At 39.6% G+C, this 26,223-nt stretch overlaps 1 protein-coding gene across 5 annotated transcripts in view; it reads left to right on the top strand.

The window, feature by feature from the left end:
- Window positions 1-26,223, top strand: part of Arhgef28 (Rho guanine nucleotide exchange factor 28) — a 306,403-nt gene that overhangs the window by 181,110 nt on the left and 99,070 nt on the right. For all 5 annotated transcript variants that reach the window (XM_071612505.1, XM_071612508.1, XM_071612507.1 and 2 more), the window contains one exon: window positions 21,001-21,122. In XM_071612505.1, coding sequence (XP_071468606.1) covers window positions 21,001-21,122 — 122 coding nt within the window. The remainder of the gene's footprint in view (window positions 1-21,000; window positions 21,123-26,223) is intronic.

Genomic DNA, 26,223 nt, shown 5'->3' on the forward strand with positions numbered 1-26,223 from the left:
AGTAATCAATTGATATGTAATTGGTCAACAAGGACTGTGTTTTGGGGAAATTAGATAAGATTAACCCACATGGTATCTCAACTAATAGAAATGCTTTTTACCAAGTTCTTTCATCTCTTCCTCTGTCTGCATTGTCCTAAGGTTCTTCGATCAATGATTATGGTCAAGGGAGGAGCAGACTTCTCTGGGAACTTGTTGACCTGGGTTTATCATCTTCTAGTTTACTGATTCTAAAACTTTACTAGGCATGTGAATCTGCCTGGGATGGGGATGGTGCCCCTTGTAAGTGCAGAACTTGGACCACCTTCAGAGATCTTGATTCAACAGGACTATGGTAGGAATCTTATCATTTGCATTTTATGAATGCTCCCTCCCATGCTGATGCCATCTGAGAAGTTCTGCCCCAGACTCTGCTGTCTCTACTATTAGAGTTTCCTGACCACTTTGTCACTTTTCTGACCAACTTAGTAAACAAGATAGGAATCCTGTATTATCTTTGTTCTGTCTGCAATTTAATCAAAAACATGTCTCCTTTCCCATAGCACCAGAAAAATATGTTTATCACTCCTATTGCTTTCATGAAGCAAAGATCTGCAAAACCACTACCACTGATTCAGGATGAGGGCTGAAGTATTTCTAATCTCTCAAAGTTTTCATCAGATAAAAATATACTGATCCAGTACTGTTATTGCAGTTTGGTGATTGTCCACAACAATGGAGGTCCCCTTTCTTTGGTCTGCAGACATCTTGGGAACAGCTGAGGGGCTGTGGAACTGTGCACACCCCAAGTATGGTCTGGAGTGTCAAAGAACAATGTGTTTTCTCTACTCATAACTGTTGTTCTTTTTACATATGTAGATATTGTTGTAGTAAACAAAACAAATCTATTTTAAACACTCCACCAGAGTTATTGTAGCTTTTTGTCAAAATGTATGTTTGTAATCAGCAGACGCTATAAATACTTTAGCTGTCATGTAAAGGTTTTTCACCACATATTGTGACCCATTTGTATAAATCACTCATTCATTTAACAAAATGCCTGCAATATCTCAGCAACTATATTAGGCTCTAAAACAGATACAATGTAAAAACTTGTAAGATTTTGTTATTTTCTTATTGAAGATCCATGTGAATTAAAACTCTCTCACTGGACATAAGGCTTGAGAGTAATTTATAATTGTGTCCAGCTGATTAAGGAGAATATGTAATTATTCCTCAAGTGAAAGGCCACATAATTTCTTTTTATTTACTTGCAATGCTTGCAACAATATTCCAGTTTTACTTTGTTCTAGATGTATGATTATGTAGTAAACCATATAACATCATAGTAGTGATTTACATAATTCTGATTTTTTATTTGAATTTGAACTTAGGGGGTCTCTCCCCTTTCTCCTCTGTCTGAATTCTTTACTCTCCTCCAACCCCATGGGTCAGAATTATCTACCACAGAGCAGGCCTTGCAGCACAGAATAATAGTGCCAACAATTTGGGAAATAAAGTGAAGAGCTGAATGTTACCTAAGACACATTCTATTGTGTTCCCAGTTGGCAGAACTAAATGGGTCCTCATATCAATGCCAATGTCCTTTAGTGTCTTTGGGCATCACACAGCCTCATTAAACACAGTGCAACAAAATACTTCTTGCTGTACTCTTACTGAGAGAAATACTCAAAAGAGACTCCCTTTTTTGCTCTGTGCATCTTGTCCGATATGCTTGGTCTTATTCCAGTCACGTGTATCCATGTGCCTGTGGAAGTAGGGAAGTAAGTTTGAGCCATGCCATGATTTATGGGAAGGCAGTAATGGGCTTCTACTGAATGCTAATCACAGCAGAGTGCTCAGGGAGACTGTATAAGAAATGCTGGTGTGCAGCAAATTGGTGACTAGTTCTACTGAGATGAACTGAAAGTTTAGATGGGAGCTATTAAGGCATCCAAATCCTTATGATTGACAGCCAAACTTGGTGAGAAATCAGGAAAATACCCCATTTGTGCTAAACAATAGTAGATAACTTTACACAAATCTAATGGAATGTGTTACAATTCTACACGCAAGTTAAAGCCTCCAGACCACGTTAGCATTACAAGCGCTGGGAGCGGGGATTGTTAAGTGAATTAGCAGAGCTGTTTTGGCTCTCAGATCCAAAAAGCTGCCCAAGCTGCCCGTGTGAATGAACAGACTGCTCTGGAGGGAGCCTCCCGGTCTGATGGCCTTCATTTGCCTGTGGATCATGCTTTCTGGCTGTCCACACACATAAACCTCAACCTTTATCTCACACCACACAGGGCGGCTTTTCCGAGAAATGATACTCTAGCTCCCGAGCAAAACAAGCAGCTGTATTTGGAGGCTTTTCTTGAATCCCAGGCGGCTCTTTCAACCACTGCTTACCTTCCTTCTGCATTTCCATTTCCAGCAACAAGAAGAGGGGAGTTAATGATTCATTTGCTCCCAATGACCTTTTGAATAACTGGACTGTGAAGTATCAGCGAGACTCTTGGTCCCCCCGCCTCTCCCCCTTTCACTTTCCTAGTTTGGCTTTAATATTTACAGCCTCCTTGTTGGTCTACATGCCTGAACGCCTGAGGGAAGCAAAACATTTATTGCCTCTCCCTCCCTGCGTTCGGGAGCTGTTTCATCCAGCCTCATTCCTTCCTTTGACATCACTGGGGAGGCTTGCCTCCTGGCTGGCACGAGCTCTTCCTGAGTCTGTTCATTTCACCAAAACAAAAACATGGATTCTGACTCGGACTCACCTTTTAACTACTCCTGGCCTTCCTTCCCCAAAATGAAGATTCGGCGAAGGGCATCCAAACAAGGTAGAACGCAGGATCTTTTGTTTTTTCCCCCAGCCAAGCTGGACATCTTCATATTCTTACCTTTCTTTTCCTCATTTCTTTGCCAGCCTGTTTTCGGATGAAGTTCATGTTTATACACGTCCTTCTAAAACTCTTGCTGTAGAGATACTGTACATTTAGACTTCGGAGGTAAACCTACTCTTTCCCCCTTATCTTCCTTTCACTTTAAATCTACCTTTGTATTATTATCCGTGCATAATCGCCTCCCCCCACCCTTAAAAGGAAGATTAGTGCAAGGTAAATGTTTTGGAGTCATATAATCAGAATTACCTTGGAGTTACCTTGACAGTAAAGAGTCATGTTGATTTAAGCATGTCTAGCTTTTGTGAGATTTGAAAAGAAACTATGAATGGGCTTTTACTTACTTATTTATTTTAGTTTTCAGGTGTGTGTTAACTTAAAAAAAATTAAAGAACTATGCATGCTTTTTCTTACTTATTTTAGTTTTCAAGAGTGTGTTAACTTAAAAAAAATGTGTGACTAAAAATGCTAATTTATTGATTTTTAGATGTTATAAGTAAGGAAGGGATTTGGCAAAAATAATTTCAATAAGGAAATTATTTTTATATGTTTATCTCCATGGAATTTAGCCATATACAATAGGTTTATTAAAAATAGTACCAAGTAAGCAAAATCATTTACTGCCAAAGGAAAAAGAGTGATTTATCTGCTGGGTGATGAATAATGGAATGGGCTTACCTGGTTTATTCCTTTTTACTTGCCACGACTGAGTAACATGGGCCTTGGGCAAGTTGGTATTGGTCCACAGTGGAGGGACCTGAGTAACTGCTCCACTATCCTTGGCTGGGAGTCATAGGTGGAAATTTTTACCTTCTGAGGCTTAAAAAAAAAAAATAGTGAGTAACCTTCCTATCTTTTGTCCTGTGCAGGAAATTGTGTGGTTACGTTTTAACTCAAGGAGAAAAGGAATATTTTCATGAACTTATGAGCAGAAGAGATGTGTCTTGAAAGCAGGTTGTCCCTGCAGCACTGGCCTTTGGGAGCTAACTAGTTCTAGACTCTATTCTGTAGGGACAGGTTGCCCCATGCTATTCCCAGAGGAGGATGGACTCTTGCAGACATCAGTACACTGGGTAGCTTCAAGGGTCTTCTTCCTCCCTTCTAAACTAAAATTGAGGCGTTTGCATTCTCATTTGCTGTTCCACTGAGACAAAGGCCAAGGAACTAGATGAGTTGACTGTCCAGGGGTGATAGGTGTTTGGAGTTTCCCATGCCGTTCTGCTGCTGTCCTGGAAATGCTATCATTAGAGACCTTAATAGTTTGTATTCAAAAAACTCTTTATTTATTTATTTTTTGTTATCCTGTTTTAAAAATCAACTTTTGTACCTAAGAGGTTTTTTTTTTTTCTATTTTATATTCTTGTATTGATCTTATAGATATCCTAAAAAAGGGATTTAAAAAAATTCAACGTGAAAGCCTATAAATCTTTAGGGGATATGATCAGATCAAAGGGGCATGATGCGTGCAAGTTACCACAAATGATTCTGGGAGAAATAAACCCACAAGAAAGCTGTCCTGTCCTTGTAAAAAGCAAGCTTGTACACAATAGGAGATGAAGTAAAATGTTAACAAGGGATAAGTCTGGGTAGAGAGTGTTTGGTTTTCTTTGTGCATTTTTTTTTTAGCTTTTCAAATTTGAAATTACTTCCAAATAGTAATTTTTTTTTCATTTTTTATTGCCTCTAAGTAGTAATTTTTTTAAAGGTTTTAACTTATTTCTGAGAGGAGAGATACACTAAGGCCCTAATATTTCAGAGAGTATCATGTGTGTTGTGGCGCATCGAAAGCTTCTCGAGGACAGGAACCACATGTGAGACTACTACATCTCTGGTGCCAAGTCTTGCCTGGTTGTGGGGTATGATATGCTTTATTGATTTTTGTAATTAGGTTGTCCACCTGGCTTATTGGATGCCTATGTTGTTGGGGGGTCCAGGCATCCAAACAACCTGGAGGGATGAAACTTCATGATTGGGGGCCAGGGAGAGCCTAGGGAATGGATTAATCATGCTCTTGCTTTAAATCCAGGCTTGGAGCATGGCCAGTTTGAACTATAACAGAAAGTCATAGCATAGCTATGTATAAATTAATCCTGATTCAAGTGAAAGCAGGTATCTCAGATATGAAAATTATTAACTCTTTGCCACTAGTATACAGAAGACAAGTGAAAATAAGGTAGATTGGTAGCTGAGAGTTGGGGATTGTTAGGCTGTGTATCACCCTTCCTGTCTTTATTAAATGATGGCGGCCTAGTTGTGAAGAAAGGGATTGGCTTCTTTTACGTCAGCTGGACAGAGTCCCAGAACCGTAAACTCTTAGAGCCAAAAGGGCCATAGAGACAACCTGTCTCAACCACTTCTTTTTCCTGATGAGGACATCATGGCTGTTGAAAGAGGTGAATGGATGAAATTATCCATTTGTTCAAAATGCACTTCCAGAATGCCAAACTTGTCTTAGGGGGTGGTGTGAAGTGCTGACTCTGGTAGATGTTATCCCTGCTTCCAGGGGTCTTTGTGTTGGGACTGTATTCCACATTTCCCAGAACCCAGGCAGAAACACCCCCAAAATCTGTTTTTCCAGTTCAATGGCCAGTTTATGAAGAACTGTGCTCTCTTGACTCTTACAGGCGGATGCAAATATTTTTGTCAGTCTTCAAAAGTAAGGTGGCTTGAACTTCATCCTCATTTTCTCCTTCCTTTCCTATGAGCACCAATAGCACTCTTAGAAATAGGCACCAGTCACTTGAGAAATCATGAAGGATGATTTGAGGTCTTGGAGTTTCTGTCCCATTGACAAGCCTTCTTGTATTTGATCAGAAATATGCTCTTTTTTTTTTCCCCCTCTTACTAGTCGTACCTTGTCCTGGCTCTCCTTGTTAGTACTCCCTTTGCTCTGACACCCCCTCCCTTCCTTGTTTTCTGTTTTTTGATGGATACACAGACACAGTCACATTATTGGTTTGTTTAGAGAGTGATGTGAAAATGTAGACCGAGGATTTGGTAATAAGAGGAAAACCCAACAAACCATATTTCCACTAAAAAAATGTAGCTGGTACTTTTTAATCTTAAAAGGATGCAGCTTAGAAGCAGGTTGTCTGGAAGTGCCTGGCATCTCAAGGGTGGCAGTGAAAGCTGCAAAAGCTGATGTGTCCAAAAAGTTCTCCTGGGGTTCTTAGGAGGTGCCCTGGGTCATTCTGTGGGCAGCCCCAGGACAGGCTGTTCTGGGAGCCCAGTGGTTAATGATTGGAGTGGGCCAGAATCCACAACCGTTCCGCTTCAAGGGCTCCAGGAATGCCTGGATTTTTGTTTTCTCGGTTTAATAGGAGATTCGAGCAAAAATATGTTTATTAATGTTATTAATCAAAGATTTAAAATTAGAGGAATTGGACCTCACTGAAGGCTCTGATAATTATCATTCAATCTTTAAAATGCATATTTTAGCATAAGCCATCAGGCCCTCGGAAATGTTGACATGTTCTTTTCTTGGTGTCTTCTGTTCACTTAGGCAACCTCTCCCACTCTCTGCGGCTCCAGCTCATTTGCCTCTTGAATGATGTAAAGTATGAAGAAGTGCTTTCCTCCCTTTTTTCCTTTTTGCGGGTACAAATCCAGTCCACAGCTGCCTACAGAGGCCATGCATATCAGAAATTGTGAACCTCTTGGGAAGCATAGGTGACACTAATTTTCTGTAGTCATAGCCAAGATAACTACTATTGTGTGACACTTTATTAATCACAACAACTACTTTTTACTGAGCTATACCCGTCTTTGATATTTAATGATGTCTGCTTGGGAAAATAACTCTGTAATATAGATATTATCTGTTTTATAGATGAAGAAACTGAGGCTTTCAGAGTTTCTTCATCTATAAAATATGATGTGTGTCATATTTGAATATGGTGTGTGTCCCCCAAGGGCTCACGTGTTGGAAGTTTGGTCCCCAGTGTGGTACTATTAAGAGGTGGGCCTGATGGCAAGTCATTAGGTCATTGGAGGCACTGCCCTTGAAGGGCATTGACTAGTTCCTGTGGGGGCTAGATAGTTCTCTAGAGAAGGCTTACATAAAAGAGCAAGACTGGCTCCTTGCTGCTCTCTGTCTTCTTGTCTTCTGAGGATTTCTCCTTCTTCCACACATGTCTGCCATGACATCCATTTCCATGATCTGACAAAGCCAGGGGGGCCTTCCAGAGCTGGTGCTATGCTCTTTGGATCTTAAGCCTTCGAAACTATGAGCTAAATAAACTTTTTTCTTTCTAAATTGTCTAACCTCATATATTTTGCTATAGCAACATAAAATGGACTAATATTGAGAATTTTAAAGTTATTCCCAAGGCCATACCAGGAAATGCAGAGAACAAGGAATAGCAGAATAAGGAAGGAAAATGAATGAAAGAATGACATATGAACCAAGTGTTTTTTGCATGTCTTATCTTGTAAAAGACCTGCATGTTAGATGTGATTGTGACCTTCCTTCATTTATAGGTTGGGTCTCTGTGGCTCAGAAAAGAGAAATGAGTTACTCCATGTTACAGCCAATAAGTAGCAGAACCAGGCCTAGAACCAGGGCACTGGACTTAAGAGGTTTTGATCTTCCCAGTATGTTTTGCCATCACTTAATAGAGATAAGGGATGGTGAAGCTCAATGAGCTGCCACCTTGGGGTCCAAAGGTGTCACTATGTCTCACTGTCATAGTTCTTCATCTTTGTGAATCTTTTACTAGGAAGAGAGGTGGCAGAGGAAACTCTAGGGGAGCAAGATGCGAGGGCTGGTTATGAGCCAGGAGACCTCCCCCTACACACAGATGTGCTACTTACATCACTAATGGACAGAGGCCTGAAGGCGGGATGAATTGAGAAAAGAGGGGGGCGAGAGTCCTTTCCAGAACCTAGAAGTCCCCAGTTTGTCCAAGACAGATAAGGTTGCAGTCAGGTTGAGTGTGCTGGGAATGGAGGTGAGGAGCCTGAGGCCACTGTTATGGTTTCTCTGTGTTACCCAGGCTGATCTTGAACTCCTGGCTCAAGTGATCCTCCTTCTTCAGACTTGGCTTGTTTGGGCTTTTTATTTATTTACTTTTTTTTTTTATTAGCTCATTTAGTGTTTGGAAGGCAGGTACCTAATCTGAAAAAATAACCCTCAATACAGTAAATATTTAGAGGTCTAATGATGTTTCAAGAATTTTAATGATTATTTTTAAAGGTGAGTTATTTTTAATCTCATGGGCTTACTTGTTGTTTTCCTCTTTCCCTTTCTCCCTTTTCCTGAAGTTTCATTGACTGCACACATGCACACAGGTGTGTAACCGTGTGTGTGTGTGTGTGTGTGTGTGTGTGTGTCCCCAACCCAGAAATTCCCCAGAGGAGTTCCTGAATGCCATAGAAGGAATGAGTCATTATAGAAAACCTCATTAAGGAAGAGAGACATTTTCGTAAAGGTGACATAACCTGCTAAGATTTCTTTGGCTCTCAATGAAGATAAAGTTGAACCTCATACAGAGCTGTTTCAGTTCCAGACTCTGCCTAGGTGACCCAGTTTGTCAGCATAGAAGAGACCCATCAAGAGCCCTTTGCCCTACAACACAGCCATGTATCCCTCGTGATTCCCATTAGTTAAACAAATACTTTACCAAAATTTTTTTAAAATGATCCCCGCCCCGCCACCCTTTTTGTTTCTGGCTAGATCAAATTCTTGGGCAAGGTATCTTCTCCATTAATCCCTTCAGGGAAAGGAGACAGTACTACAGTGTATCGTCCTCATGTTCAGGGGACTTCTCTCTCCCATTCTTCATTTTGGGGAAGGACAAAGTTTCCTATTTAGAAATGTTGATTACATAAGCTAGACAATGATTAAGTTCCATAGGAGAGATTAGGAAAAATTTCTGTTGAATTTCAAGGTGGAGAGACCAGTTTGAGATGGAAGGCATCGCGAAAGGGGTGTCAATTTATTAACCTGTGGTGACCTGGTGGGCTTTTAACAGGTAGGATGGTCCCTCTAAGCAAATGGGCAGTCAGGCATATGTAAACTGTATCACATTGAAGGAAAATAGCCTGGTCGTTTGGACTGCTGATTCATGAGGACATGGAAATGTAGTGTGATGCCACATGTTGCCTGGGCCTGGACAGTTACTTTGGTCTGCTTAGTGTCCTTCTCCTTGTGAACAACAAGCACATTCTTTATGGGGTGTCTCTTCCATTGCTCTGGTCACAGGTCCAAATGATGCTGCCACTATTTCATGTGGCCTTGCCTTCCTGAGTGCAGTGGGATGGGCATACTATCCAGAATGGACCAATCATAACACTCTTCCCGCCTGGCCCCAGTGATTAGCCTGGGAGTCACACGTGGACCAAACGGCCAATCAGAATCCTTCCTTGGGATTTTTCCAATTCAAGTTTGGAGGCATATATCTTTCCTCTTGAATGGCAATTGAAGAAGGATTGGAGTAGGAGTCATTAACTGGAAGAAAATAGTCTGTTCTTGGAAGAAATATGTGAATGAACAAAGAGAAACAGATGGGTGGCTTCCAGGCTCCTGATCTAGTCTCTGAGGCTCTGGTGGCTGCCCAGGTTCCAATTCTTAGCCCTTGGACGTCAAGTTCATTCAGTTCTGTGAGTATCCATCATATACCTTCAAGAAATATCTTTCTTCCTTTTTTTTATTTTTGTTTTAGCAAATTTAGATGTTTCTCCCACTTCCAACTAGAAATCCTCAAATTGTCCTTTAGGATGTCGATTGAGGGTCCTTCATTTAGAAGGTCTCCTGAATTCTCTCAGAGGTCAACATTGTACCCTTCGTGCCACTCTGCCTAGTGTATATTTTAGGATATCCCTTCTCATCGGTATCACAGCTATTATTTAACTCTATACCTTAAGAGACTGAGTTCCTTAAAAGTGGAGGCTGGCCCACTTGTTTCCACATCTCCAGTGCCTGGATCACGGAAGGCAGGCAGTAAATGTTACAATTATATTTCAATATTTTTTAAAAATATTGACCCATACTATACCCAGATACGGTTTATTTTGTCAACAATCTATCTTATTTTCATGAAGTCCTGCCCTGTAGACAGTGGGATGGGAAGGGTAAAGAGTATGTTTTACTTTATTTATATAGATGTATTTATATAAATATTTATACAGAAAACCTGGTCTGATGAATAATGTAAGCAGTCATTTTTGGTTACCACTTAGTGTTTTTAAGCATCTCAGATTTCTTCTCTCTATCCTCTTCCTTGCCAAGTGGGTATCAAATGTGATTTCTTGGTGAGGGTAGAGGGCAGTAGGCAGTGGAAGGGGGCCCAATCCCTGATCGAAACATTGTTTTCTGGGTCCTTCTAGGCACTGCTGCAGACTGACTGGCCTGGGCTCTTCCCCAAGGTATGACCACATTGTTGCTGGCTGCCCTGGCATTTGTGACCAAGATCTGTGGTTAGGATCCTCCCACTGGTGTTGGTGAGGACCTGGTGATTCTCCTTCTGACTTCACTCTGACTTAGCCTCCTTTTGGCCTCATCCTGGTTTTATACTCCAGAACATTGGAATCTTGGCCCCTGGCCACTGGCCCAGATGCTTCTTCCAGAAATATCTGCTATAAGTTCTCTTTCTTTGCACTATGGTAGACCCCCTGTTGGGCTTGGGTGCTCAACTCAGCCACTACTTTCTTCTCTCCAAGGCCTTTGGGACTTTAGGGAATCCATTTTCACCACTTGGGCAACTGAGAGAAGCCAAGGGAGGGGAACCTGGTCTTGCTATTTGACCTTGCTCTCCTATCCGGTGTGCATGGTGTGGCTGTTGTCATAATGGAATAGGGCAGCCTGTGAGGTCATCTCCTTCAGAGCTCCAGATGGAAACAGGAAATGCCTACCCCTTTGCAAAGTGACCCCCATCCTATCTCATACTGCTCCCAGCCACCATCCATGACAATGGAAACCCCTCATTATGAATTCTAACAAATCCCGTATCCAACTCTCTCTCTTACCAAGAGGTGCCCCAGAGTTGCTCAGGATAACGAAACAGGATTCAGGGATTCAGTGGAATTTATCAACCAGAACAAACCTAGTACAATTTAGAGGAATGCCAGGTAGTACTTGACAGTCATCATTCAAAGTGTTCTTATCGAAGACACAAAACAATAAGTGAAATAATTTATATTTCCAAGGACAATTCTTCGTTTTTGCCAGCACAGTTCCTTGTGTATAGTAGAACTCAATTACTTTTGAGGATATTTAGGAGGAACAAAAACACATATGGCTCTAGAGACGAGTACTGGAGAATGAAATTTCCTTATGATTTTTAAAATAAATAAAGTCATTATTGGGTACCAGCATCTTTCCATAAATTATGCAAGATTTGAATTATTCATCGATTTCCTTGTGATGATGACATATGGGGACATCTTCCTCATCAATTTGTTTACATATTTTGGAGGGACTTGAAATGGTCTTGCTCTCCGAGGGCCTTTGGTTCTCTCCTGGTATTAGTATAATGTGTTAGTTTCCACCCCTCTCCGCTTGCTGAGTTTTTCCTTTATGTAGACTAATTTGCTTTAGGCCTTGGAGAATTGCATCAAGAAGGAAAGGAACTGCTGGTTAAATATGATCACACCAAATCCACACACTACACAGGACTGAATATCTACCTGATTGCTTGGAAGAAGCAAGGGCAGACACAAGTCATTAACTTAGAGTCCTTTCTTAAATATAAACGTAGGTACTCTTGAAGGCTACTTTGTACTACTGTAATCAGGAATGGGGACTTGGAAGGATTTGGGGGAAATCATGTTGCTCTCCGAGGACTGTTTTCTTTCCCCATTCACCTTCCCTCTGTGCCCACCGTGTAATTGCGATGGAAAAGTCTTGCTTTCTTCTTAAAAAAATTTGATACTTGGGTCTTTCAAAACACCAGAATAGGACTTTTATTTAGAGCTTGATTTTAGAGAACAAAGTTGTAGTTGTTATTGAGAAGGGGATTTTAAACATCTGTTCCAACTCTGCTGGAGAAACAAACCATTCTTGCCTCTGGAATCCATTGGCTTCTGTTATCAGTCATCACTGCTGTTAACGGGACTTCTCTGAGAGGCCTGACCTCCTCCCAGGGCTTGCTTTTATTTATTTAATTTAATAGGATCCCAGGAAGAAGAGGTAAGAGGGAGCACCAGGCATTTGGATGGATGTTAGAGACTCTCTAGTTTGGTGGACAGAGACTCCTGGGTTCTCCTAGACACCTCTTGGTGTAAACTAAAACCTACAGGGTGACTTCAGCTTAATGTGACCCACAGGAAATTCCTGGGCTAAGGATAATTTTGGAATTTGGATGGTTCCTCTCTGTAACCTCAGGTCTAACTCAGAAGAGTGAGGCCAAGAGATTTTCCAGGCCAAGATTAATACTGGGAAAATCTTAAGAGAACCTTAGAAGAGGAATAGTCAAGGAGATAAACTGCAGTTTGCTTCTGGAAATGTTCACTTTCATTGTGAGGCTGGGAGTTTTCTTCTGGATCACACTAAGACCATGAGAAGAGTCTGCTTTCTGTACATTTCAAAACTTGAGAAAGGCCCCTTTAAATTGGAGAGTCTGGGAGACAGTGTACCGCAGTGACCAAGGATGGGGTTGGTCTCTGTTAGCATTGGGCTTCTGTCCTGGTTCAATCCTTTATACCCTGGCAAGTAACTCACTTTCCCTGAGCTAAACTTTCTTGTCTACAAAATGAATATGAAAATACTTATCTGGTTATGGAGAATACGGTTGGCTGATGGTTCAAAACAATGCTGTGTACTCACAGGGAGGACATTTCCAGTTAATACATGTACACGTATGTTCTCTGCTTTAGTTGACTTACTCATAACCTGCTATTTGGCATGAAATTACATTGTTGTTCTTTTTTTTTTTTAACCTTTATTTTTTTATATGGTGCTGAGGATTGAACCCAGTGCCTCACACATGCCAGGCAAGTGCTTGACCACTGAGCCACAACCCCAGCCTCATAGCTGTTCTCTGACACAGAAAGCACATTTTGAAAATATGATTTGCTTTTCATTACCTTATATTAGATGGGAAGATGATTTTTTTTTCTGGATTTTTTTTAAAGTCTAGGAATGGTAGATCATAAAATGTTGGATATAAAGGCCACCAGATTACCTGACTTCTTAGTTTATCATTCCAGTCTTTTCTCCTCAGTACTTTGAATGCACTGTCATTAAACAAAACAAAATTATATAGTTACTGTTTTGTGAATATTTTCTCAGCAGGATTCATGCTGTCATATCTGGCAGCAAGTGACTAGGGTGAATAATACCACAGGCCCAGGAAGTAGGCAGACACACCTAGGTACAAATCATACTGTAACACATTAACGAAGCTTCTTAATGAGAAAATACCAGACATTGCTCGAATTCCATTTTCTTTGTTTCGAAATATGATACACAGAAATCCCAATTATTAAACTCTGTACTCAGACCCTCCTTGGGGGGTACCTCTGTAGAGCTGCCATATTTGTGTATGACCTTGAGAAAGTACTTAAAGGGCCCCAAGTTTCCTTATCTGTACAATGAAGTAATAAACAGTACAGCTTCAAAGGGTTGTTTTGAGGATCCAATGAGTTAATACATGTAAGTTTTAAGTGCCTAGTTCATTAAAAGCACATTTATGTGAGCTATAATAGTAGTGGCATCTGGCACAGTTGTCCCCGATGGGACAGGTGTTCGATACATTCCGACTCTTGTGGTATCTCCTATCTTGCTCCTACTTTCTCTCTTTGAACGTGCGTTTTCCCATCTGTTCCCCAGTGCCTTTATTTTGCAAATCTATATGTCCCATTTTTCCTCTGGTAAGAGGGTACCTATATGATATTTTAAAGAAAGCGATTGGACAGTGATATTCTTGGGCTGTGCATAGCACAGGGTACAGGAAGTTGGTGGGATACACGTTGTTCTGTGCGATCTGTTTCTGCATCAGACCCAACCAGAAAGTCGCCTATTCCCCCACCAGGAGGAGCCAAGGAAATCTCACCACCAGAGTGTGGCAGCTGACAGAGGGGAAAATGCAGAAGCAGCAAAAGGAAGACTCACAGGAGAAGGAGAGCCTCCTGGCCATGTAGAGGAATACGCTCTACCTCAGGACCTCCTGGGACCTCCTGGGAATACACAGGGATGTGCTTTGAGGATGTTTTTAAGAGTCATCAGTGGGGGATGAGCATCCTGGGCTGGCAATCAGTAGACTCTCAGTAAATATGAAAAAAAAAGAAGAATGAATAAATGAATAACATAAAAAAGTGCCACTCCCTCACATCCTGGAGTAGAGCAAGACCAGCTGGGCAAAGCCCAAGGAAACCTCCAGAATCTGAGAAAACATTACAGACCAGGGAGAACATCTCTTAGTTGTACAAATGTCTGTTCTTTTCTAAGAAGAAATTATTCATTTCTTCTGTGAGTATTTGTTGAATATCTACTTGTATCCTGCATGGTTATAAGGCACTGGAAATATAGAAAACATTCAAAGCTATTGTTCTGAAGGGACTTCCATTCTGATGGAAGAAAATGGACAATATATGATAAAAGTGTAATGTGCTAGGTGATCGTTAGTGGTGTAGGAGAAATAAAGCAGAGCTTAGAGGGTTATCATTTTATATATACTGGTCATTTACATGATGCCTCTTTGATATGACAACATTTGAACAGAAACCTTAAGAAAGCGGGGTATCCAGATATCCAGGGGAAGAGCAGTGCTGGTAGAGGGGAGTGGCAAGTGCAAATGGCCTGAGGCACAGGACAGCACAGAGGCCAGTGAGGTGGAGTAGAGGAGTGGGCAGGACTTTAGGGAGGTTGAGTTGGGGTGGAGGAGACACAGTGTGTGAAGCACAGTAGGTCCTAATAAAGTCTGACTTTTACTCAGGATGAGATAGGAAGAAATTTCCTTTGTAAAAGGACTGCTGTGTCTGTGTTGTGGAGGAAAGATCATAGACTAGAAGCAGAGAGACCAGCTGGGACACTCCTGCAGTAATCTAGGAAGGAGATGGTGGTGGCTTGCCCTGGGGTGGCAGTGGAGGTGATGAGAAAAGATTAATTCTGAATCTTAGTTGTGAAAGGAAGAGATAAGCCAAGGGTAAGTCCAAGGAAAGCCACAGGACCATGTCCTGGAGAAGCAAGGAAACCTGGGAGAAGTGGACAGTCCTGTCTGATTTGGACCAGTTATGCTGGGCATGGCTGTCGGGAGACTCGGGGGAGATGTTGAGGAGAGGGTTGTCATTCGAGAGAGGTCTGGAGATGAAGATCTGAGAGTCCTCACCACATGATGTCACGGGATGCCCTGTTGTCAGATGACCCAGGAAATGAGTGGACAGAGGGGAGGTTGGAGGATTGACCCTAGAGCAATGTGACCTGCCTAAATCTGGAAAGCCAGTTGTAGAAAGGCCAATGGGTGAAAGGACCTAGGGACAGTGGTGTCCTGGAGGCTGAAGGCAGGAAGGGAGGCATGGTAGGTCAGAGAGGGTGAGGCAGAACTGAGGATGAGCTCTGTCATAGGAAGACAGTAGGCACCACGATGGACACTGTTTCAGTAGAGTGAATGAACCCAGAAGGCTTACCCTTTGCCAAATGGGGGTCCTTCTGCCACACTCAGAAAGTTCTAGGTTCAAAACAAAACATAAAGAATGAGCGAGCAAGTGAGTGAGTGAAACCCATCTGCCCAGCCATGGTGAAGAGATTTGTGGGTTGAGAGGCGTTCACCTGACTTTGGCAGGTGAGAGCTTGGCACCCGGAGTGGGCCAGACCAGGCCAGCAGCAGGTTTGCTGAAGGCTGCCCAGGCCGGGTTTGATCATGTCTGGGCGTGGGTCTCTTACATAACCTTCAAGTAGGCCACAGTTACCTGCAGCCACCAGGCTCTGAGCTTCTGGAGGGAGACCTGGATTTCACCAGACATCAATCAGGTTGCAGAGGTGTGGGGGTGAGGGAGGGGGAGGACTATGCTGTTAACTGTTTCCTGCCAGATTTGGAGTAGTCCTAAGGGCCAGAGGGAAGGAGGCATCTGCAGCTGCCTCCCCTTCCCCCTTCCAGGAGCCCATTCCCCTTCTTCCTCTGGGTGAAGCATGTTCATGCTCAGCGTTGCTCGTGTCCCCTAACTACAGCATCCAGCACCCCAAAGAAGTGAAGTGCTGGCAAACCCTTGTAGAGTTCCCAGGATCACATTACAAAGTGGCAGTGGGAGGGGGAGAGCTGCAGGCCGGCCAGCAGCCACTGTTTGTCCTGCAGGGAGACTCTGGCCCAGTCCACTCCTGGTTAGAACGTCTTAGATCCTGAAATCCTCCCTTTGTTCTGGAGAGGCTGGCTCAGGTTATCTGACTTTTGTCTTTGTGCTGCAGTTATAATCCCTCCCCTTTTGTGAGATCTCATCCTTGAGTCACTGGAGGTAAATCCTGGATCCAGGCAGGTGAAGGCTTTTCTTTTCTCTTCACATTTATGTTTTTCAGTTGCCTTATCCAGGACGACAGACTTTGCAAAATGTCTTAACATGAGTTAGGTCTGAAATAAAAGTCAGAGCATTTTTAAATGTTCTTGGTGTAGCAAATGGAATGTTCGGCACATTCCAGTCGCCTTGAGTTGTTTTAAAAGATATAAAGTGATCGCCAAGGACAATATTACTTTTTTTTTAAAGAATCAAAACTGCACAACCGCATTTACTTGTACGATAATTACAAGCATTTACATAATGCTTACTGTGCATCAGGTTCTATTCTAATCACTTGAAATATTTGCTCATTTGATCCTCACAACAGTCCTATGGGATAAATATATGATTGTCCTTATTTTACAGATCAGGATATGGAGACACAGAGGCCAAGTAACTTGCTCAAGGTCACACAGCTAATAGGTGGTGGAGACTAAACCCAAGTAATCTGGCTTTAAAGCCCCTGTTCTTCACTACTGTAATGCACTACCCTTCACTAATTTAAAATCTGTAGTTGCTTGGATGGGAGTTGAGCTTTAATTATTGTTATACTGTTTTTGAAATATGGGATTACTGCATATTAGAAATTAATGCTATCAGCAACAGTATAAAGTTAACTTTTTACTAAAAATAGGTTTACATGACAGCATTTATTTAAGACAAATACATGGCATTCTTATAGCAAAATATTTTTATATGTTCATTGAAAAAGAACCGAAAGGACATTTTGGGGGAGGGTGGGGTCAATGGTTTTCTGCTTAATTTACTACTAAAGTAGTTACGTATGGAAGCAATAAAGTCATATTTCTTGAAAACCTTAAAAAGATCTTTTTTTTTTTTTTTTTTTTAAGGGAAAGCACCATAACTTTTCCTTTGGTCTGAAACACAGTAGAACAATTAGCCACTTCAATAGATGTAATCCGTGTTTATTTGGAAGTCCTCTTAAAGGCTCCTTTTCTTTTCACAATCTCATTCTGCTCGTTTAAACCCAATTATTTGCAGTGACTTGTGTTGAGTGGATAAGGTATCATGGTCCTATTAGCCTGTGTCACTTTCTGGTCTGTCAGTCTTCTGGATCCTGTGACCTTGAGGTGTCCCTTAACAAGTACAAGTGATGGATACTCCTGAGAGATGTTCAAATTTATTAAAATTAGCTGTGCTAATTTGCAGCAAGTGACCCAACTAAATCCACATGGCAGGTTATGAGTGACAGAAGTAGAAAGAAGGTAGAGATTTTCCCTCCTCACTGCTGTATTATAATCATGTACAGTCATGTCCCTCCTCCCCCAAATCAGGACTCACTGCCCCATCAGAGTCATTGCCTGAGAGACAGGATGATGATTCCATCTAGGCTAGTTTTTCAAAGTGTAGGGTAAACTTTCTGGGAACTATTTATCATGGAGATGAACAATCTAGCACTACCTGACATCAAATCCTGTACTGGGACAGGAATTTTCTTTTGATCATTCTGGTGATTGAAGGAGAACATCACAGTTTAGTACTTCTGCATCTTGAACACTTCTTGAATCCTTCAGAACTTCCCTATAACCAAGAAAGAACAGACCTCTCAGATTCCCAGCTTAGGCAGGCAATGGTGTTCAGACTTTAATTTCTTGATTTACTTTTCACTGATTTTAGTATGTGAATTCCATTCTACTTTTGACAAGGAAGAGTGGTTTTCTGTTTATAGTAGAGATAAGCATTTCTTTCAAATAATTTTATTTAAAGAATAAAGATAAGTCAATCTGAAGAAAAGTACTGAAGAGCAGAATCATATAGGTGATAGGTTTGCTATGGTAAAATTGTGAATTTGGTAGATTTGTTATGCAGATTTTTGTTATGCTGTGACCAAATTACCTGACACAAACAACTTGAAGGAGGAAAGATTTATTTTGGCTCACGGTTCCAGAGGATTCAGTCCACAGTTGGCCAGTTGCATTGCAGAAACATCATGGCAGAAGAAAACTGTTCCTCGTGGAAGCTGGGAAGGGGGGGGGGGGAGAGAGAGAGAGAGAGAAGCCAGGGAGATATAGTCCCCAAAGCCATGCTCCCAATGATCTACTTCCTCCAGCCACACCCCACCTGCATACAGTTACCTCTTGTTAGTCCATTCATGTTATTAATTCAGCAAATACATTAATCCAATGATGAGGTTACAACTCTCATAATCCCATATTTTCACCTCTGAACATTACTGCATTGCCTAATGCATGAGCCTTTGTGGGTACATTTCAGATCTGAACTGTAATAGTAGAGGATTACCAAGATTTTGGGAATTGTTGTTCTAAGATTTGTTTGGAAATTGAGAATTTTCAGATCTTTTTGGCAAGATGTTTGTATATTGTGTGTGATATGAGTGATGGTGGTGCAACCCATCATCAAGCATGATAATATTTCCATGGCAAGATGTGTGAGCGTTCATCCCAAGTGGAGTAAATAAAGACTACACCTGAGCTCAGGTCAGATTTTAGCACCAAATATGTTTCCGAATGAAACTGATGAAAAAGTTTTGATTTTTCAAGATTTCAGAATTGCAGCTGAGATGTTATAGACCTGGCTTTGTTACAAATTATAAAATTTTCTTAAACCTTAATCAAGTCAATCATGCAGAAAATAGATTTGACCCAAGCATGGACAAAGTACCCAGATTCTGCCACCTCTTAGTTTCTTTTACTGCTTGAACATGACCTTCTTATAGATTCTGCTCTGCCACACAGGGCAGATAGATTTGTTTATGAAGGAAAATTGCATATCCAAGTATCTCTTACCTATGTACATGAAAACAGCAGTAATTTCTGCTCCTATTCATCCCTGAAGTAAGTGATCAGAGTTTTTGGACACTACATTTTCTTTGTTCCTTAAGAGCATGGCTTTTGCATCACTTGGCAATGCATTTAATGCACCATACAATTTGGGGTAATATTTCATTATATTCTGTATTTTTAAAAATGAAAACCATCCATTTCTTGGAATCGTTTTGTTCAATATCTTGTTAGTTCTTAGGTCAGTCTAGTTATCAACAAAATTTTAATTTGGCAGTGATTAAAAAGGAGAATGAACAGTCCCTCAGATGTGATGGCAGAAATACCAGGTGTTTTACAGTTGGTGAAAATATGACACCGTAGAGCAGTTAAGCTGGATTAATTACACTTCAGAGGGCCGTGTTGAATCACTTATGGTTGTTTGTAAAACATTCTGTAAAATGACAAATGAGCAAGTATTTTCTGACTCCAGAACGCATTGGAAGCATTTTGTCAAGTTCGTAATTTATAACCTTTGGAACCTACCTTGCTTTTCTTTTGTGTAATCAGAATCAAAACATATGTAATTGATCATAAAGGTTGTACTTGTGAATTATTTTTGGACTTTGTATATTATATACCTAGCTATTCAATTAAGTTAATTAAATATTATATTATGGACGTAAGAAGAAACTGTTTTGCTTTGTTTATTTTCTCAAGGCTTAATAAAACCTCACTTTGGTGTTCTGTGGGAAAGAGGTAGTTTTGGATTTGGAATCCAAAGCCAAGCCATTTGATTTGTATAATCCATATATCTTTGTAACTTTTATATCATCTAGGACTTTCTCATGAAAGAGTAGATTTTCTTTTTGCTTGTTGTATATCAGTCTAACAGTTATTAATCTTTTTAAAACAATTCCCGATCCACTCCCACGGGCTCCACCATTTCTAATGGCTTACTGGCAGTACCAGCCCCTTTGTACCCATTCAAGAAAACTTACTGGAATGTGAATGAGAATGACCACTGTTGAGGATGGAACATTGAATCTACCCTATTAATGTCATTTACAGGTATCACTAGCCTATTATTAGTACAACACAGTGCAATTAGTATTAATAACCTTGTACCTTGCATTGAACATGGTTTAAAATCAACATTTATGATAGTGACAGTAATAGTAGTGACAAATGATATTTATTGAGCACTTTGTGTCACCTGCTTCATCTGTCTGAACTCATTTCATCCTCATAACCCTACTAGGAGGAAAGCATGATAATAATCCACTTTTATGGATGAAGAAATTTGGTGAATATCTCTGAGTTTTGTAAATAAACCAAAATCACAGGAAACAAGGCCTTTTGGATCTCCTATGTTTTGTCACTTTCAATTCTTTGTTCCCTACAAATATGATAATGTTTCAGCTCTCTGGGACACAACTTTGAGCCACCTCATCTAATTGGAGCAAATCTGGGGACATGGAAGCAAGCACAAACATTTCTGTAACTGAAACAGGAGGGAAACTTTATATCAGAGACTCTGCACTCCCTTGGGCTGCCCAGAGCCAGAGCTGCTGGGCCTTGTTCTCTGTGTGCACTCGTAGGCAGCCTGTCAAGAAGCACAAGAATATGTCCAATGCTTTCATTTCATTGATGAAGGCAACTAGAATTTAATCTGCTAAAAATTGATGGCAAATATTTAATTGATTTCAATAGTGCTTAAAGTGGGCAAATATTTAGCTATCTAGAACTATTCATTCTACAAGAAGGTTCTAGATAACCGAGAAGATTTGAGTACAGAACATACTTTTGGGTAGATCTTAAGATGTGAAGACAGCAAAATGCCATCTTAAAAAATGCACTCCTAATTTTTTCTCCTTATGGTTTGACCAAGGAAGGTAAAGCTTGACTCTAAAGTAAATTCCTCCGACTTCATCTGTCCTGTTTTCATTTCCCTCTAGATCGCTCCTTTGATGCCCTCAAAACATCCAAGCACTCCCCAACTTTCCTTGCAGCAGGCCGGCTTTCCAACATGCTGAATGGGGGTGACGAAGTCTATGCTAACTGCATGGTGATAGATCAGGTAAGGCATGCCTGATATCCCAGGGTGCAACTGTACCTCTTTCCAGAACTTGAGCCTGTGTGAAATACGTGCAGCATCATTGTGTTCCTTTGAACAACTTCCGCCTCAGAGCAGCCCTGGCAACGCAGCTGTGAAATCTTGTTTTAGGAACATTCAACTTAGGTTCTTATTTCAGAACACAACACATCTGACCTCACCGAGAAGCACTGGAAGGGAGGGGCCTTGAGACACTGGAAAATGAGAAAAGTGTGAGAGCTCTTTACTGGGGCCAAAGGACGACACAACAATGGGTCACCAACATTTTTTATATGGCTTTTCAATAAACAGGGCATGGATGACTTGATTAGGCAGTATTTGTATTGAAATCCAGGAATCACTAATGAGCAAGCGTTTGGTTCCAGTCTGGCATGACACAGTCACTTATAGAACTATAGTATCAAAACAAAATGGTATCACATTACAGAGAAACTGGAACCTTTCAGAATTTTCCACCAATTTCCTGAAAGAGACTTGCCTGGCGCAGTGGCACATGTAGGAAGCTGAGACAGGAGGATTTTTTGCGAGTTCAGAGCCAGCCTCAGCAAAAGTGAGGTGCTAAACAACTCAGTGAGACCCTGTATCTAATAAAATACAAAATTGGGCTGGGGATGTGGCTCAGTGGTTCATTGTCCCTGAGTTCAATCCCTGGTACACCTCAACCCTCGCAAAAAAAAAAAAAAAAAAAATCTCATAAAGGCAGAGGGTTTGAACGTGCCAGGTGTCTACTAACATTTTTTTTTTCTTTCTCTAGCTCAGTGATCTTCAAATTTTGTGTTTATAAAAATTAAAATGTACTTGTAGAACTGGAGATTTCTACATATTCTTATTTATGGGAGATATAACGGATTTTCATGGATAATTTAGACAACACAATTTTTTCCTTTTCCACTGAATTTAAAACCTAAATATGATATGTACCATATTATATCAATTGGGCAATGATGTATTTTACCTTTCTTATTAATGTCATGTATTTTACATTATTAATTATAAATGTTTTCTTTGATATGAACTTTTTTCCTGTTTAATTGATCAGCCTTTAGTTGTATATAGCTCTGCTCATTTTCTCTAGTGTTATAAACATTGTTACAACAAATGCATAGTATGAATGACATAGGTTGAATGGAATTCAAAATGACATAGAAACCAATAAATCAGAATAACAACAGTTGTCTTGGTGTAAACCAGCTGCATGTCAGCCCTCATTATAAAAATCTAGATTGGAACATAGAACAAAGTGGGAGTTCTGGGGATATTCTTTCAGGGTACAGTGTAGCTGGACTTTGTGTGCTCTAGACACACTTTAAGATGCATGTATACATTTATGTAAGATTTATTGTTTTATTTATGATACTTACATCCAGCTTTTTTAAAGTATAGTTGACAAAAATTATATATATATATTTAAGGTATATAATGTGAGTTTTGTTTTTATTAGTACTGGTGATTGAATCCAGGGGTGGGCTTTATCACTGAGTTACATTCCCAGCCCTTTTAATTTTTTTTTTTTTTAATGTTGAGGCAGGATCTCACTAAGTTGCTTAGTTCCTTGCTAAGTTGCTGAGTCTGTCCTCAAATTTGCAATCCTCCTGTGTCTGCCTCCTGGGTTATAGGCATGTGCCACTGTGCTTGGTGTAATATGATGGTTTATGTATACACACACACACACACACACACACACACACACTGTGAAATGATGACCAAAATCAAATTAATTGAACATATCCATCATCTTACATAGTTTTTGTTGTGTTGTTTGCTCAGATCTGTACTTACTGTTTCTATGAATTTTTCATATGTAAATAAGGTCATGCAGTACTTATCTTTCTGTGTTTTGGCCTATTTCAATTAGCACAGTATCCTCCAAGTTCATCCGTGTTGTAACAAATTATAGGTTTTTTTTTTCTTTTTTAAGGCCAAATAATATGCTTCTCTCTGAATCATGACACACACCTATTATATTTTCTTTGTGCATTCATCCATTGATGGACACATGTTGATTCCCTGCCTTGGCTGTTGTCAATAATACTGCCATGGATATGGGAGTACTGCTCTCTCTTACACGGGGTGATTTTATTTCCTGTGGCCTGGAAATGGAATTTTTGGTGTTACAGTTTAAGTTTGGGGGAACCTCTGTACTGGTTTATGTAATAACTGTACCAATTACTTTCCCGCTGATGGTGTACCAGGTTTTCTTTTTTCTATATATTCCCAACACTTGTCTTTGACTTTGGATGATAGCCATCCTAACAGGTGACATTTCATTGTGGTTTTAATTTGCATTTTGCTGACAATTGGTAACATTTGCCACCTTTTCATATACCTGGTTGCCATTTGTAAGCTTTCTTTGGAAAAATGTCTAATTGTGGTCCTTTGGCTATTTTTTTTTAATCAGGTTATGTTGTTATTAATTTGCATGAGTTCCTTATGGATTTTGGATGCAAACCTCTTTTCAGACATATGGTTTGTAAATATTCTCTCCGATTTCATAAGTCTTTTAATTTTGTTGATCATTTCCTTTGCCACACATTTTAGCCTAATGTAGTTCTGCTAATTTATTTTGCTTTTGTTACTTGTGTTTTTGGTGTCACCCGCCCCCCCCCAAAAAAAAAAAAAACAACACCATTGTTTTTCTCCTATGCTTTGTTTTAGAACTTTTATAGTCTCAAGTTTCACATTTAAGTCTTTAATGCATCTTGAGTTGACTGTTGAGCATGGTGTTAGAAATGCATTCAGTTTCACTTTTTTGCTATGGATGTCTAGTTTTCCCAGCATCATTTATTTAAAAGACTACCTGCCCCCATTCTGTTATCTTGGCACCTTTGTCAAAGATTAGTTGACTGTATATATGTGCATTGATTTCTGGACTTTCTATTCTGTTCCATTAGTCTGTGTGTCTGTTATTATGCCAGATCCATTCTGTTTTTGTTATTGTAATATCGTAAAATCATTTGGAAACAAGAAGTGCCATGACTCCAGCTTTGTGCTTCTTGCTCCAGATTGCTTTAGCTGTTCTTGATCTTGAGTGGTTCCATGCAAATTTTCAGATCTATTTTTCTATTTCTACAAAAATGAAAAAACAAAACCAAATTTTAAAAACAAAACCAAACACTCTTTCTAAAATACAGGGATTACAGTGAATCTGCATGTCACGTTGGCTAGTATGGATATTAATTAACAATATTAATTCTTCTAATGCATGAACACAAGATATTTCTACATTTGTTTGTGTCTTCTTTAGATTCTTTCATCAGTGTTTTATAGTATTTAGTGTATAACTCTTTTCCATGTTCTGATTTTGATGCTTTTTGGCCATAATTTCTCAATAGTTGAAATGAAAGATTTCTTGAGTTCTTATTTCATTTTGTCCAGAGCTCCAGTGAGTACTATAATGCTTCCATTCACTTCAACTAGCTAAAATTATAAATGACTCAATTCTATGTAGGGAAAACTGTTTTTATATGTTCTGAGACACATTAAAAATGCAAAGTTTCCCAAACCAAAGATGAGGTTTAGGTTTCATTTCTCTTTGGTAATATTTTGTGGGAAAGAAGTATTGCTCTAATAATGTTGAACAAACCAAAAAAGAACTAAAGTTAGCATTTATAGAGAATCCAGAGTCTAATTCAATAGACTGAAACAGAGTTGAAGACGGTTGAATTTGTGCAATTAAAACATAGGAATAAAACTAAATGACAGGGGCTGGAGTTTTAGCTCAATGGTAGAGTGCTTACCTAGAGGGTGTGAGGTACTGGGTTCTATCCTCCCCACCCATAAAAGTAAATAAATAAAACAAAGATATTGTGTTGATTTACAACTTAAAAGTATTTTAAAAAATACCTTAATCACAAAGGTCCTGTATCAGTGTAGTACAATTTTCACATAGTCTTTATTACTATTCTTCTGGCCAGTTGAATAACAAGGACAATGTGAAGAGCTGAACTTCTGTGTATTTAAAATAATTTCTACAGTATCTGAAAATAATATTTTCAAATCTCCTTTTGTCTCTCTCAACTTACATAGAAACCTAAATAGATTATTAGGTTAGCTTATATTCTATGCTGTTCCCCATTAATTTTCAAGGTTATCAACCTACCTGATGAGAATATTCATATGATTAAAAACTACTTTGAAAATTTCTCTGTCATATAAACTACTTTGAAAAAACACTTTGAAAAAAAATTTTTAGTTGTAGACGGACATAATATCTTTATTTTATTTATTTATTTTCGTGTAGTGCTGGGACTCAAACCCATTACCTTACATGTGCTAGGCAAGCGTTCTACTACTGAGCCACAATCCCAGCCCCCCTGAAAAGAACACTTTCTTTGGATATAATTTGGGACCTACATAACTTCAGTACAAAGAATCCTGTATACTTTTTACCTCAGTTCCCCCAATGTTAATATTTTCTACACTCTACTTTTTATTCTCTGAGTGTGTGTTTGTGTGTGTGCATGCATGCTTGCAAATGGCTAAAATATTTATGTAAAAATTTTAACCATTTGAGAATACATTGAAAATATGGAGCCCCTTTATCCCTCAATATTCATGATGTATTTTTCTAAAAACATGGAAATTCTCTTACATAAGATCAATATAGTTGCTGAAATAATAAATTGTCATTGATAAATATTGTTATCTCCATACCTTATTCAATTTTATCCAGTTGTCCCAATAATGTTCTTTGCAGTAATAGAAAATTCCATGATATATGTTGTATTAGTAGTCACATCTCTTTATTCTCCTTTAATCTGGGAGAGTTCATGAATCTTTGTCTTTTATTACATTAATATTTTTTAAGAATATGGACCATATTTATTTTTATTTTCCTATAAGGTTCTTCAGTTTCAGTTTGTCAGTTATCTCTTCAAAATTGGATTGTGTTTGGGAGGACTATTATGGTAATAATGTTGTGTTCTTCTCAGTGCATTATATCAGGAGGTTCCTAATGTCAGACTGTCCCTTGTGATTTTTACCTTTGATCTATCAAGTTTCTTTCAATAAGGTTACTATTCTTTTTTCTTCTTAAAATTATTAAACATGTTGTCAGGGGATATTT

Source organism: Marmota flaviventris, chromosome 5, assembly GCF_047511675.1.
Source record: "Marmota flaviventris isolate mMarFla1 chromosome 5, mMarFla1.hap1, whole genome shotgun sequence".
NCBI classification, from domain to species: domain Eukaryota; kingdom Metazoa; phylum Chordata; class Mammalia; order Rodentia; family Sciuridae; genus Marmota; species Marmota flaviventris.